Raw genomic sequence first — 14,793 nt, 5'->3', positions numbered from 1 at the left:
CTTAACGTTATTTTTTTCAATTTTTGAGCAGCAACATCTAAGATTAGAAAATACTTAAGCTTAATAAAAAAATCGATGAATCAAATTCACATTATTTTAATAAACTTACAAATCATTTAGAATATGATCAAGCTGTTTCACAAATCACATTTATAAAAATGAAATTACTTACGTAAAAAAATAATTAGTTTCAGATCCGTCTCCTGTAATATTTCACCCACAAAGGGAATGATACATTGACCACTTCTTTACTTGTGATCTTCGGCTTTTTGTTCACTGACGTCGACGGTCTTGTCTTGATGAGTGCTTGAATCGACGAACGAGTCCACCTCCTTTCCCATTTCTTCTACCTGCAATTTCATCATCTAGCTACTTGAATTAATAATATTAATAATTGACGCTTGGAATTATGCATTAAAAGGCCAGGCGGGATTGAAATGACCGAGCAATTTATTGGCTTCCATATAATGGATAAAGATATGGAGAGGGCAAGGGATCAGATGAAGCTAGCTGCGATATTGAAACTGATCGAAGAGAGTCGTTGGAAGTGAGATAAGCAAAATGTTAAAGGTCAAAAACAAAACCTTTTCCAGGACGTCTCCTGCTAGATGGGCCTCTTCGTCTATTTTTTCAGCCACTTCTTCAACGAACTCAGCAGCATCTTGGAGTTTGCCCTCAGGAAGATGCTTGGAAGCTGCTTCAGCCACCTCCTCCACCTTCTCAGCCACTTCTTCCACCACGTCTGAAACTTCTTCCGCGCGCTCTATTGTTGTTTCAACTTTATCTGCACATAACAATAGACACTGTAAACAACTATATATGTATATCCTCTTTGATACGTATTCAGATGGGCATTCTGATCTCGAGTTCTTAGTCACCTTTCAATTTCAGCAACGGTCCCCATTTCCCTTTGGTGAAGAAGGATAGAAGTATCGTCACAATTGTTCCAAGAATCCAAACTTTCCTGCCAGAGAATATCGTGCCAATCTTTATGAACTTCAGATTCAGATTAAGCGAAAGGTTGAGAAAAAACCTTACCAATGGCCAGGTGAAGGATCAGCAGGAAAGGGCGTTTCTGGGGGTACCCCGGCGTGGACTGCCACGTTCTTCCTGCATGATGAGTGGTTACATGGATATGATTTTAAGAAGCAAGCGAATCTATCTAATAATGAAGGAGACATAACGAACATGTTTCTTCTGATCCCAAGTCCAGCGTTGAAGTCTCCCATCAGTCGAGATAGCTTGTGTTTTGGAAGGGAGGAGCGCTCGTGCTTGAGCTCTGAGATGATTCTGGCATCAGCTTGTGAACCCTGACACCTGCGAGAAGTGTATGTGGCGGCACAGGTAGATTGTTGAAGGAAGATTGTCATTGCCATAAGGAAATCTGAATCTAAATCTGCAGATTTTGTAATCAAGGACGGTGTTGAGGAGGGGAGATGGTGTGGACAATCAAGGAGTATGACTTCCTATGGTTTTATGGTGGGTATTCCCGATTGATAGTCAGATACTTATAATATTAATATACTACTCTCAATACTTAATCTTCTTGACTAATTTGAGTAGATTAAAAAAAACTAGTTAAATTAATTATTTGTAATAAATAAAAGTTATCTTTCTCAAAATATATTATTAATTAGGTGTATTAGATAGAACTATCATTATTATAATAACCATCTTTAAAAAAAAAATATATATATATATATAAGGAACAAAGTGGATTAGGATCTTATATTTAAAAGCAAAATAAAAATCAAATAAACTCTTATATTAAAGACCGAAAGTAGTATTATGCATTTTCAACAAGTTCGACCAAGTCTCTGTTTACTAAATCTTATTAAAATCCTCAACTTGCTCTAAAGTTTATTTCCTTCACGCTATCTTGCGCTTCTTTTTTCAGAGGAGTTCCTCAAGTTGAAAACTCCACTGTTATTGTCAATTTATATGTCTCAAAACTTCTTATCAATTTTTTTAAAGACCTCATTTTAAAGAACAACAGCAGAAGTTGGATAAATTAATTATACCAATTCGTAAGAAATCACGCGAATTATTTTTCCCAGCACGTTTCTCGATTATCACGGTGTATTATATGTCTAATTGCTTTTTTTTTTTTTAATATGCCAAGTATATCTAATTCCTTTATGAGGGGGAAATTGGAAGGCACTTTTTTTTTCCATAGCGAACAAAATTTGTGTGAATGGCATTCGAATCTTATCGAGCAGAGTAAAAGAAGTATGCTGAAAAATGGGAAATGAGATACAAACAAGGGAATATGCAGACCTCATGAATTACGAGTCGACTTTTCACCAATTCAACTAACTCTTATTGGTTACTATTTAATAATAATTGACTGATTAACTTTTTTTGGGGTACAAATTAATTAATTATCTAACAATAGGCTGTTTTACTTTCGTAGAAATTTTGGGCCTCGTTTGGATTTGGTAACAAGGAAGCCCATACGGCCTAATTTAACGGGGCACGGTGACTTTGCTTCATAGGACGTTGTAGCCTTATGAGTTTTTTTTTTTTTTTGAGCTGAATGTAGCCTTATGAGTTTATTAATCATTATCCTCCCCAGATATTATAACATTAGGGAATATACAGACCAAACGAAATAAAATACATTGACCTTCCTTATATTTGGTAAGTAATAATACATAAATTATAAATAGATACGAGCAGCTTCCGATCCCCAACATGATTCCAATTTCCTTGGCAAAATAGGCATATTATACGTTCGCGCACACTCAACGGGAGAGGATGTCATTGTGTGTATACATACAGACACATATATGAAAAAATGTCATAAAATATCCATTAAATTTTAAAATAATAAATAAGTAATACTGACTATTCTTGTGAAAGTTTTGACATACTAAAATTGCTTATTTAATATTTAAAAATCAACGGATATTTTTTTGGGAAATTTTCGTTCAAGGACCACACTACAGAATTAATTTCAAATAACCCCCAAAACTTTCTGAAACTTCACTGCAGGATCAAGGGGGCAAACTGATATTAATTTCACAAAGAAAATGATGTCATTGCCCCTCATAATACTTATTGTAGGGTGACATGTAAATAGACTAATTTCAGTTGTAAATAACGGTATGTATGTTGCAAATTGACTAGTCCCACTTGTAAATGAGCTCTCTCACACTCATTCACTCACAGACACCTTTTTCAGGTGAAAGAGGTGATTGTAAATGGACTAATTCTAATTGTAAATAAATATATGTATGTTGCAAATGGGCGCTCCCACACTTATTCACTCACGGAGACCTTTTTCAGGTGAAGGAAGTGACATGTAAATGGACTAATTCTAGTTGTAAATAAATATATGTATGTTGCAAATTGTCTAGTTCCACTTACAAATGGACTGTCCCACACTTGTTTACTTAGACACATTCTTCAGGTGAAGAAGGTGATATGTAAATGGACTAATTTTAATTGTAAATATATCTATGCATGTTGTAAATTATCTAACCTCACTTGCAAATGGGTTCTCCCATACTTGTTCACATGAGGGGCAATAGGGTCATTTCCTTTGTGGAATTAATATCAGTTTGTCCCTTGGTCCTGCAGTGAAGTTTCAGGAAGTTTTGGGGGCTTTTTGAAATTAATTCTGTACTGCAGTCCTTAAACGAAATTTTCCCTATTTTTTTTTATATTTCCTGCATACCAGTAGACTTTTTGGAATTGGCGTGGCAATTATAAACTCGAATTCTAGACCTATAGGCTCTAGCGTAGTTCTCCGGAACACGTTAAAATGAATAAATGCCATTTTCTTTAATACTGATGACGGCGTCCAAATATTACTTTTCGCTGTTTCGCATACCAGCAAAAATTACACACACACACACACATGCTTAATAAATACGTAAGAATTAGCTCACATACGAAGTGACATGTCAGGTCCCAAAAAAAAAAAACGCAGTGACATGACTGGCTTATTAGTATATATTCCATCAAGCGGTAGCCCCCCCCCCCCCAAAAAAAATCTTGAATGATATGTATAACAAGTAAAGGATATCGATAAATATTCTCTAAAAAAGGGATATCGGTAAAACTGTATTCATGGACATGCGTGGTTGATGAAAGTAGGATGCGACTATAAGTTGTAGGGATCCCATTATTAATTAGTTGATACAAAAAGGCTTCACAAATCATCGTTATAATAAAAACGATATATATATATATATTAAACCACACAGGGAATTAATTATGTATTATATTGGCCACTTCTTTACTTGTGATCTTTGGCTTCTTCGCTGACGACGGTCTTATCTTGGTTGTTTGAATCGAGGAACGAGTCCACCTCATCGCCCATGTCTTCCACCTGCAATATCATCTAATCGAATTAATAAAGTAACGATTGACACTTGGAATATTAATGATTTAACGACAAACCAGGAGGGATCAGTGCGGCTTAGCAGTTTATTGTTTGCAGTGAGTAGTGGTAGATATAGATAGAGAGTGAATAAGGGATTAGGTGAGGCTGTGTCAAAGAAAACGAAGAAATCCGGTCCTTGTTAGCAGCGAGATGGCTAAGCAAAATGTTAAGAAGTGAAAAACCTTTTCTAACAAATCTCCTGCCAGATGGGCATTTTTTTCTATTTCTTCGGCCAATTTGTCAATGAACTCAGCAGCATCTTGAAGTTTTCCCTCAGGAAGATGCTTGGCAGCCGCTTCCGCCACCTCCTCCACCTTGTCGGCCACTTCTTCCACGACGTCTGAGATTTGTTCCAGTTCCTCTATCGTTGTTTCAACTTTCTCTACACATAATAATATTATTGCGCACCCAGTGTAAACAACTATATATGCATATTCTCTTTGATACATAATCAGAACGGGTGATCTGATCCCGAGTTCTCAATTACCTTTCAGTATCAGTAACGGTCCCCATTTCCCCTTGGAAAAGGATAAAAGCATCGCCACAATTGTTCCAAGAATATGAACTTTCCTGCGAGAGACTCGAGCTATTTATGAATTCCAGATTCAGATTATAAAACGAAGAGCTGAGTAAAATCGGGAGGAGGGACTTACCAATAATGGCCACCACCAGGTGAGGGATGAGCAGGAAGAGGGGCTTCTTTGGGTGCACTGGCGTGGACGACTGCCAGGTTCTTCCTGCATGACGTGTGTCATATATCACATAAATTACAACTCAAACATAAGTTTTGAGCATGGAATAATGAGGCAAACCTAACGAACATATTTCTTCTGATCTGAAGTATGAATCCAAGGTTCAAGTCTGGCAACCGCGACAGCTTGTGGTTTGGAGCGGAGGACCGATCATATTTGAGTTGTGAGATGATTCTGGGATCAACTTGTGAAGCCTGACACCTGTGAAAAGTGTCTGTGGCGGCGCAAGCAGATTGTTGAAGGAAGATTGGCATCGCCATACAGAGATCTGAATCTAATTCTCTGGAGATTTTGTAATTATATAAATTAAGGACGACGGCGTTGAAGAGGGAAGATGTGGACGAGCCAGGAGGCCTATGGCCATGGTTTCGTGGATGGATCCTCCCAATTGGTAATCAGACGCTTATATATTAATATATTGTGCATTCTCAGCAAGTTCCCCCCAAGTCTCTATATACCAAACCTTATTAAAATTCTCAACTTGCTCTGCATTATGCTCTTATTTTAAGAGAAGATTCTTAAGTTGAAACCTATCTATAATGATCAGTTTACTAGCGATGACTTAAAAGTAGCATCTCGTTAATTTTCATAAAATCTCCTTTTAAAGCAACGACGACAACAGAAGTTGTATGAACATGGTTATACCAATTTTCAACGCATGGCGACGGCGTGAATTATTTTTTCCATGCAGCCCGGTTCTGAGTTATCATAGTCACAGTTTATTATATATTGGATCCTAGGATACAGCCAAAGCATATGATGCCTTTTGGGTGTTTAATTTAGCTTATCTGGAATATGAAGTAAATATATCTGGGCAAGAATTACAATTAGGTTCCAAGAAAAAAAATAATTACTAAAAAGTCCTATTCACAATCTAAGTTGTCTATAATAACAAGTTTTAGAGTAAAAAATGATAACTTTTAATACTTATTTTGTAATTATTTTTTTTTAGGATCTCAATATAATTTTCCTAGTATCTCAGGCATTTTTAGGCCAGCCCCAAGATTCGCAAGCAGCATAAGACCACATCTTGAAGCAGCATAATTCTCAGGATTCTTTTCTGATTTCTTGAACCAATTGGCCTGATTCTTTTGGGCTTGGTAGGCCTCCTCCACCGTTATTGTTCAGCAACAAGCCACGCAAAAGGTGGTGAAAACCAGGAGGCCCATAAGGCCGAACCCAATGTCGCGTGGTCATTTTGTTTCCCGGTTCCGTCTGGCCTTACCCATAAGACCCAACCCGGGCAATACAGAGTCCGACCCGAGCTATCGACCAACCACCCCGCCCCAGTGACTGAGGACCCCTGGTGTTATTTATTATTGGGGTGATGTAATTACCACGTGGCAGTCAAACGCTGTTTAGAGCGTCAATTAATTGAGCTGCGAGGGTATTAGGGAGTGCACCAAACTTTACGATAGAACATCTGGTCGTCTTGACAAAGACTTGGTACCCCAATTCTCTCTCTCCCCCTCCCGATTCTCCTTTCGTTAATAATAAGTAATTGGACCCTTTCGATTAAAAAAAAAAAAAAAAACGAACAAGAAAATGCTGAGAAGCAAACACCATGGAAGCACAGGAGCAGCGGACAATAAATAAAGCTTAAAATATTATGTCGTGTTTCACTTGAATAATTTGCAAGAATTTGAAAATTGTAAGGAAAATTACACCAATGAAACTGACATTTGAACTAACTTTAATTAATTGCATAATGTTAAACACACCGACCCCAAATAAACTAGAGAGGCACAAAACTTATTTCAACTCGTTATCAATACCACCAAACACATCCAACATAGTCCAAACTTTGGAAAGGGACAATGAAACATACAAAATTTTCTTTTTCTTCTCCCACGGTTGAAACAAAAACCCATCTCTTTAACTCTCTCGTCCTGTGGGTAAATTCCTTCTTAAAACGCCCATGGCGAGGATACACAGGAAACTCTTACCAGCATTATCCAGTACAAACGAAACCAATGTAAACGAAACACAAGATTGTCCTGAATTTTGCGACCCAGCTTGCCCTTACAGCTGCTATTCCTTCCCAGACTACTACTTCCCACCACCTCCGCCTCCTCCGCCTCCCTTTTCGGCCACTGATCATTCCAGCTCAGGTACTCATATCTCCTCCTATTTCATCATCCTCGCTTCCCTGTTCACGGTCATTTTTATTCTCCTGGGTTTGTACGTGATCAAAACCAAGTGTTATGCTAATTGGCGTGGCTGGAGACAAAATGGATCCCGATCAGAGGCCTCAGACCACGAGTTTCTTGATGAGAACCAAGTTGATCACCCTCTCTGGTTTATCACCACCGCTGGTCTACAGCAGTCGATTATAAATTCTATCACAGTTTGTAAGTACAAAAGGGGTGATGGGTTGATTGAAGGAACCGAGTGTTCGGTGTGTTTGAACGAATTTCGAGAAGATGAAACCTTGAGACTCTTGCCCAAGTGCAGCCATGCCTTTCACATACCCTGTATTGATACTTGGCTGCGTTCTCATACCAATTGTCCTCTCTGTCGTGCTGGGATTGTCTTGAGCAATGCCAGACCTGAGGCTTCCGTGTCAAATTTGGCTTCGAGGGACCTAAACTCGGACAATTCACGCAGGAACCAAGAGATTCAGCCTGAGAATCCGCTAAACGATGGTGAAGTAAACAACAATATGCAGGTAATTGCAAATGGGGCATCTGGAAACACAGCTGGAACAGTGGAAAGTCGAGACTTCAACGATAATTTGATCTCAAAGGAGTACGCGAATGTTGCACTCAATGGTCCAAAAGAGGATCATGAGGATCTAAATGAAGGGAAGCGAATCGAGATAAGGTCTATGTCTATGGATTCTAGACGGGCAAATTCTTCTGCTTCGGAACCCGAAGAAAGCCTTCCGGTGTTCAGAGAAATTAGGCGCCCCTCTGTTACTAAATGTCTACAGCTGAGCCCTGTTCCTATGAAGAGGTCGTTCTCTTGCAGTGGAAGGATTCTGTCTTCCAGAGATCACAGGAATCTGCATATAACTCTTCCATATTAGAATTTATCATCTATTCATGATGTGTGTGTGTGTGTGTGTTGTCGTGCTTCTTCTCTTCAAGATTTTTTTGGGGGTGGGATGCATAATTGTTTATACAGAAGACATAAGAGGAAAACTTGTGGGAATTTTATTCGAGCTCTGCTTCGGAAAGATAAAAATGTTGTGCCAATCAAGTTGGAGGCAGACTAGACAAGAATAACTCTGCTGCACCAGGTGCAGAGGCAGAAGTGCCGAAGGGTTTGATTTTTGTCCCAGAATGATGAATCAAACAGTTTTCTTTTCATCAGGAAGTGCATTGTGTGATTCTGACATCTGAATGAAGGCTTGAATTTATCCCCCCGCCCCAAAAGTTTGGGTTTTGATGGGAGGAAGACTTGTGATTATCCTCTACTTCGACCCAAAAAAAACAATTAGTTTCTTTGGCAAATAATTGAAGTTGGGAGAGAATTATATGTGAGAAATCGGTTATGAAATCCAAGCTAAAGATCATGGAATCTCCGGAGGGAGATGAAGATGAGGGAGAATCCGCGTAGTTGAAACAGGGGAAAGCTACGTAATTATATTAAAATGAAAGAAGACGATTGCTTCCAAGACTGGCATAATTATCATGTTAGTCACCAAATCTACCAATTTTAGGTGAAACTTCCATAATGGCTACTCTCCCTCTCCCCAACGCCAAGATTAGAGAATCACTCAACTCACCTATGGGCTATGGCTGCTGACCAAGACTCCCCACTTCACAATTCTCCCTAAATATACATGCACACGGTTTTTTTTCGGGTGACAATAATGAAGAAATAAAGGACTAATCAAGATTGGTTCTATGCGGAAAACATCTTCCTTCACAGTCTTCTTTCAAAATATCTTCTAAAAAAGTCGGAGGAGCATGCCAAACTGCCTTTGTTGATCCTCGCTTTTGCAATAACCCCAGTAAACTGCCTTCGGTGAACTTCGACTTGCCAGTCTCGCCCCATACTTCTTCGGATCTTCTGAGAGACTGAGTAGTATCCGTTAATACTTTCCCCTTCCACAATAATTTTTCTAAAACCCAAGTCCCAGTACAACTCCAATTCTTCAAGAACACCTCGGGCTTCTACTTCAGTTGCATCACAATCATTCAATTTGATCGTAAACTCTTTTATCCATTCCCCTCTATCTCCTCCGATAACCCCTCCACAACCCATTCCTCTCTGCTTAGCTGTTCTATCCACATTTAGTTTATACCAACCCAGTGGAGGTGGCTTCCAAGAGACCGCTATAATGTGATATGAGCTATCCTGACGGAATCCTTCATCCCATTTCCTTTGATGACTATTTATTTGCCCCTTGATCAATTCTACGTGATTTCTAGGCACTTCAAAATTCTCCACATGTATTTGTAAATCCCTCCATTTCCATATATACCAGCAGCATGTTGCAAAAGTTTCTGGCCAAAGTATCTTCTCGGTTGATCTCCTACATGCACATGTTTGACATAATGGGATTCATGCATCAGAATTTGCATTTAAAACCCTAAACCAACTCCACCTTTTCATGTTTTGTGTAGAGTGGTTTATTCACATATTCACCTAACTTCGCCTCTCAACCTTATCTTCATCTAACCACCTGTATAAAATATCATTTTCATCGTTCACTAATTCTTCCTGTCATGTAATTATCCACAAAGGTTCATTCATTTTTTCTTTTATTTCTTTCGAAGTCCATTGGTGGTTTTCTTTTCGGCAACACCTTCATGTTTTGTGTAGAGCGGTTCATTTACATATTCACCTAACTTCGCCTCTCAATGTTATCTTTCATCTAACCACCCGCGTAAGATATCATTCTCATCGTTCACCAATTCTTTCTGTCATGTAATTATCCACAAAGGTTCATTCATTTCTTCTTTTATTTCTTTCGAAGTCCATTGGTGGTTTTTTTTCGGCAACACCAACAGCAGCACCAGCAAAACCAATAAAACTGTTGTAGTAGTGGCACTATTTTTCATAAATTAAACCTTTTCTCTCTCTCTCTTTTTTTGAGATATGACGGTGAAAATAAGCCTTCTTCAATTACCACTCCTTGGGTGAATCCAATTACAAACCAGACTAATCTGGATCGCACATGTGGCCTCCAATTAAGGGTATAGTGCTGACCAAGGGGCAGGCTGTATTCCCAAGGCTCGAACTCGAGATCTCTAGTTAAGTGGCGAAGTGAGGTTGCCAACCACCGTTGGTTAAAGAGAACACTGTTTTAATTAGAGAGAAACTCATCAATGATTAATATGAAATTATGTTCCTTTTACAAGTTATGGTTCATTTACTAAACTCCATGTAGTATAAAGATCCGCCTCTAATTTAAAAGAAGATTTTGTTTTTTGCGTTGTTTTTTTTTTTCCCCATATTGTGTTATCAAGGACCCAAACCTAAATTAAAGACTTACTGGTCTATCATGACAAACTATGGGCCGAAATAGAGAAGGGTTGGCTTTCACGTGGCACAAAATTTTTTTAGTGGAATTGACAGAAAATAAACAGATACAGTGTCAGCTGTGGGGCGGCGCCAAAATGCAACTCTTTTTAAGTTTTAGCCACCAAAATTCAACTATTTCTCCGGTTTTCAATTTATTGTATTTTGTAAATTCATTTTTTAATTATTTTTTATTGTCTAATAAAACTCATACCTATTTTGATACTTATACAAACTAAATTTATTTTTATTTAATCATAATCTAAACAACTTTTTACTCAATCTAACTTTTACAAACTAATTTTTATAAAATTTAATCCAAACACAATTCAGATAACTCAATTTAATTTTTATCTAATCTAACTTTTTAAAAAATTAAATTGACAATAAGCTATTTTTTTAGTCACAAATCCAAACTAACCCAGTCAGGTGTGGGGTGTGGACAAAATTTAGTTTTAGCCACCAAAACGCAACCTATTTGTAAATGTATTTGGCCCATAAACTACTGCCTTGATCGAATCGAAACAGACTTGGCGTATACTGTTGTTAATAAAGATCGGCGTAGAACATTCTCTTCTGAAATTTTTTGAGTCATTTCAGTAGGAGGGGGAGCAAAATGAAGTGGGGGAATATCGTATTCTTTTCCTGCAGCTGATTCTGTTTTTCAAAATTCCCAATGATTTCGAATTCCCATCATTTCGCTTGCGAAACTTCTCCCAAGTTACCTACAAATCTGTACTGACCACGTTAAAGAATCTCCCTCCCAGCTTTTCCCTTTCCCTTGTCCCTTTTATGTAATATGTTTGATCCATCATTTCCCCACACAGTTCACTTCACCAGTTTTCCTTCCGGGGTTAAATCACATAACTTATCTCGCAAAAGAAAGTGTCTTTTTGCGTTTAAATCTTACGCGGAAAGTTTAATCAGCTGCGTGAAAAGCAAGAAAATAGTAGGCCTTAAAATGGATATTTAATTGAATAATGGACAGACAAAGCTCATCAGTGCTTAACTGTGTTGGAAAAGTTCTGATAAGAGAGGTCGACCCTTGGAAAGTTTGCCAAGGCAAGCTAGGCACACCTTTATAGCTCTTTCCTTTTTCCCTAAAGTGACAACAAAATCTAATGGATATTTCATGGCTTGGATGTGAAAGCTTATTAAATTGCTCATAGAAACATCACCTGTGGATGAATCCTACGCGGAACATGAGTGCCAAACGCAATCAGCTAACGCTACGTCTATATTTTAATTAAGATATATATGATCCTTATTCCAGTTCCAACCGTGATTCACTTTGTCTTTTTACGACATTCTCTGCGGCCAATATTAGAGGCTGAGAATTTTATCATTGTTGGGTTCCTTTTCTATAATAAAGTAGTTTCTTTTGTCATCAACTCATCATAAAGAAGCTCGAAGCTTTCATGAGATTATAGCCGACACGACATTTTCCCCTCCAGGTAATAAAAGTAAAAAGAGAAGGAAGAAACCAAAAGGGATTTGGATTTTTTGGTTGACAAGAGAGCTTTGAACATCCATATGGTGCAAGCCATCCTGCAGCAAGTGAACTTGTAATCTGGACGGTACGAAATTGCGGGGGAAATGATCATCACGTTGAATCTCTCAGGCATTGCTAGGTTTCTTGATGGGAAGGTCTTTGTATGTTACTTTTTTTCTGCCTGTATAGGACACACGATCAAATGAAAAGATCATGATTCTGTACCAATATTCCAAGTACACAGAACCTCCCTCCAAATCCAAACCGGAGCATCATTACGTTGAGGAATTATGAAGCGGACAGAGAGATAATCAAAAGGGTGTGGAAGAATATTCACATGTGAAAGACAACATGGAAGGTGATAGCTATGCATATGATTATATGCCGAATTCTTTTTAAGAAATGAATCGCCAAGAAAGGTGCGTGTTGCTGTCAGCTATTTTGTGATGATTCTGGTGATTATTCAAAGCCGATGTGGTGCTCAATATTCTGTCTATCTTCTCGTTTCTCTTCCTTTTAAAAGTTCAAAAGCAAACAACTTGTTACGTCTTCCAGAAGGAGCCAAGCCTAATATTGTTACCCTCATTAAAGCTACTTTTGATAGTGCTTCAGCTGCAATGATTAAGGGATCAACTGTGTTTATTTTATCCAACACATGTATAATCTATATATCATATATTATTTAAGAAATTAAACAAAACAATGTTATTCATTAGTCATAATTTGTGGCGCTTATAAAACCTAACGTGTAGCCAAGAACGACATGGAAATGGAGATATAATTACAGATCTCAATATATCAGTATTTTCCCCTAAAATAATTGATTTTTGAGTCTATTTGATGGCAAAAATTAAAGCTACTTGTGATTAATTCTCCCTGCATGCGAAGCTTCGTGGATAAAAAGGTTTAGTGAATGAGACGAGTATCATATCTTACAAATCGGGAAGCTATTTGGTGGATGTCCCGTTTAAGAATATATATCTCTTAAACACATAAATACTTTTCAAAAAGAAGAAAAAGAAGCAAACCTAGTGAATCCAGTGGCGTCTGTAAATTTAGTCACAGCTAGGTATAAATATTACGAGCTTAATTAATTTTTAATTTTAATTTGTTCATAATAACAAAGTATGTAGATTAATTACCAGCGAGGAAGGCTCCCCAAATTGGTTCACGTGTCTTCTCTCTCTCTCTCTCTCATAAGCTAATTCATGGAAGCTCGACCCAAAAAGACATAAAAACAGCTCTAAGCACTAGCCGTGGTATTTTATTAACACGAAACAAGAAATTCTTCGAGTCATGTGACGTTGTTGGCTGTACATGCCTCGAGTGAAATTGGACTAGATGGGCCACGCCTTGCACAAGCTACTCATTTTCACGCTATCCTACTTAACTTAAGATCTGCACAATTGTTTTGTTCTTATTAGAGGTTCCGTTCAGCCAAAACAAGATCGATTATAAACTCTTCCAATACAATAATAAAAACATTAATACAACTGAAAAGGATTTCCTCAAGTTTCAACAGAAAGCAGCTTCTTCTTGAATTCTGCGCATTAGTTGATTCACAGCAGCTGCAATTTCATCTACTGTGTTCAACTGACTCTCGTCCTCAACCTGTTCCAATCACGAATCCAATTAATACTAATATTGATCATAGCATACAGAAGAAACAGGAAGAGAAGAAAAGCAACCAACCTTAACGCTAACAGAGTACAGAACCATATCGTCGAGAGTTGTAGTAACGTTGAGGTGAAGAATGCAGAGTCTGAGACTCTGAAGCCCAACAACCATCTTCACAAGCTGGCCCGGCCGTTTCCTGGAGAGTATCTTGAGGTTCGCGTGGCTGTCCACCAAGCTCACTTCTATGTCGGCGGCCCCGACCTCCTGGTTTTGTCCCATCACGACGTCGTTGGCGGCCGTACAGCCGGTGCTGCCCTGAGTTGCAGGTGTTGTGTACTGTGGAAACGAGAAGAAACCGGCAAAGGGGCTGTGTTCTGCGCGGGTCCCTGTTTTGGCTTGGCCCTGCATCGACTGTAGATGTTGTTCCAGCTCCTTTACGAAGTTAATGGCGCCTCCAATTATAGAGGCTTGGTCACCCTGTTTTTGTGACACGCCACAGGAAATAAAGTAAAGAATTTGAATACGGATCAAAGAAGGAGGAAATGAAGCAAAGAGTACAAATTGTACTGACCCTTTGAACATAAGAAGAAGGCATCAAAGATCGGAGCACGGTCAAGTACTCATTCATCTGCTTGCGGCGATTACGCTCCACGGCAATGTGGGTCATCCTCTGGCTCTCGATTTCCTCCTGGTTCTTGGTTGTCTTGGTGCGACGTCGTTTGCGACGTCCTGTGGAAGCCGCAGGGGACACAGATTCTTGAGGAGACGAGTTTGAGCTATCCCATGACTCCTTCACATCTTGCAACACCGAAGAATAATCCCAATTCACATTGCCTGTCATCCCCACGAAGCCTCTCTCTTGCTCTGCTTCTAAACCATAGCCAAGTCCTGACATATAACTATAGTTGAAAGGATCTTGTGGGAATACCACAGCCTCGAGAGCCATTGTTCGCTTTGACGAAGCAGATAGGAACCTTTTTGGGTTATAAGGGGGGGAAAAGAAAGGAAGATTAATTATTATGAGATGAGAAGGAGGAGGAAGAGAACGTTGGAAAGGGAAAGGAAAGGAA

At 38.7% G+C, this 14,793-nt stretch overlaps 4 protein-coding genes across 5 annotated transcripts; 1 reads left to right on the top strand and 3 right to left on the bottom strand.

Moving 5' to 3' along the window:
• Positions 1 to 90: 90 nt before the first annotated feature.
• LOC114716547 (uncharacterized) lies at positions 91 to 1,434 on the bottom strand. The gene is made up of 5 exons (XM_028901560.1): positions 1,189 to 1,434; positions 1,039 to 1,110; positions 879 to 964; positions 585 to 784; positions 91 to 350 (listed from the first exon to the last, which is right to left on the bottom strand). The coding sequence occupies exons 1-5, from the start codon at positions 1,374 to 1,376 to the stop codon at positions 249 to 251; spliced, it is 648 nt and encodes a 215-aa protein (XP_028757393.1). The 5' UTR covers positions 1,377 to 1,434; the 3' UTR covers positions 91 to 248.
• Positions 1,435 to 3,785: 2,351 nt separating this feature from the next.
• Positions 3,786 to 5,249, bottom strand: LOC114716550 (uncharacterized). 2 transcript variants are annotated; one of them, XM_028901563.1, is made up of 6 exons: positions 5,203 to 5,249; positions 5,044 to 5,127; positions 4,878 to 4,960; positions 4,573 to 4,772; positions 4,235 to 4,336; positions 3,786 to 3,887 (listed from the first exon to the last, which is right to left on the bottom strand). In XM_028901563.1, the coding sequence occupies exons 1-5, from the start codon at positions 5,211 to 5,213 to the stop codon at positions 4,244 to 4,246; spliced, it is 471 nt and encodes a 156-aa protein (XP_028757396.1). In that variant the 5' UTR covers positions 5,214 to 5,249; the 3' UTR covers positions 3,786 to 3,887; positions 4,235 to 4,243. The 2 variants fall into 2 exon arrangements, with proteins under 2 accessions (XP_028757396.1, XP_028757395.1); XM_028901562.1 differs by lacking the exon at positions 3,786 to 3,887 and having other exon boundaries at positions 4,101 to 4,336.
• A 1,672-nt stretch (positions 5,250 to 6,921) lies between these two features.
• Positions 6,922 to 8,460, top strand: LOC114716544 (RING-H2 finger protein ATL54-like). Its single transcript, XM_028901554.1, has one exon. It carries the CDS (start codon positions 7,061 to 7,063, stop codon positions 8,168 to 8,170), a length of 1,110 nt encoding a protein of 369 aa, XP_028757387.1. The 5' UTR covers positions 6,922 to 7,060; the 3' UTR covers positions 8,171 to 8,460.
• A 4,878-nt stretch (positions 8,461 to 13,338) lies between these two features.
• Positions 13,339 to 14,762, bottom strand: LOC114716559 (transcription factor bHLH96-like). Its single transcript, XM_028901578.1, has 3 exons — positions 14,295 to 14,762; positions 13,799 to 14,200; positions 13,339 to 13,717 (listed from the first exon to the last, which is right to left on the bottom strand). Exons 1-3 carry the CDS (start codon positions 14,667 to 14,669, stop codon positions 13,622 to 13,624), a joined length of 873 nt encoding a protein of 290 aa, XP_028757411.1. The 5' UTR covers positions 14,670 to 14,762; the 3' UTR covers positions 13,339 to 13,621.
• Between the last annotated feature and the right edge of the window lie 31 nt (positions 14,763 to 14,793).

Source organism: Neltuma alba, unplaced genomic scaffold, assembly GCF_004799145.2.
Source record: "Neltuma alba isolate B1F8T4 unplaced genomic scaffold, ASM479914v2 tig00011679_pilon, whole genome shotgun sequence".
Lineage (NCBI taxonomy): Eukaryota > Viridiplantae > Streptophyta > Magnoliopsida > Fabales > Fabaceae > Neltuma > Neltuma alba.
This window is presented reverse-complemented; position numbering and strand designations above follow the sequence as displayed.

Bases quoted from the DNA above. Each gene is read 5' to 3' on its own strand.
- LOC114716559 (XM_028901578.1), bottom strand. From the start codon at position 14,669: ATGGCTCTCGAGGCTGTGGTATTCCCACAAGATCCTTTCAACTATAGT. The intron at 14,201-14,294 runs GTCAGTACAATT...TCACAAAAACAG, and splicing joins CTTCTTCTTATGTTCAAAGG to GGTGACCAAGCCTCTATAAT. The intron at 13,718-13,798 runs GTTGGTTGCTTT...TGATTGGAACAG, and splicing joins TGTACTCTGTTAGCGTTAAG to GTTGAGGACGAGAGTCAGTT.
- LOC114716544 (XM_028901554.1), top strand. From the start codon at position 7,061: ATGGCGAGGATACACAGGAAACTCTTACCAGCATTATCCAGTACAAAC.
- LOC114716550 (XM_028901563.1), bottom strand. The intron at 4,961-5,043 runs GTAAGTCCCTCC...AGTCTCTCGCAG, and splicing joins CCTGGTGGTGGCCATTATTG to GAAAGTTCATATTCTTGGAA. The intron at 4,773-4,877 runs GTAATTGAGAAC...TATTATGTGTAG, and splicing joins ACCGTTACTGATACTGAAAG to AGAAAGTTGAAACAACGATA.
- LOC114716547 (XM_028901560.1), bottom strand. From the start codon at position 1,376: ATGGCAATGACAATCTTCCTTCAACAATCTACCTGTGCCGCCACATAC. The intron at 1,111-1,188 runs GTTCGTTATGTC...CTCATCATGCAG, and splicing joins CTTGGGATCAGAAGAAACAT to GAAGAACGTGGCAGTCCACG. The intron at 785-878 runs GTGACTAAGAAC...TGTTATGTGCAG, and splicing joins ACCGTTGCTGAAATTGAAAG to ATAAAGTTGAAACAACAATA.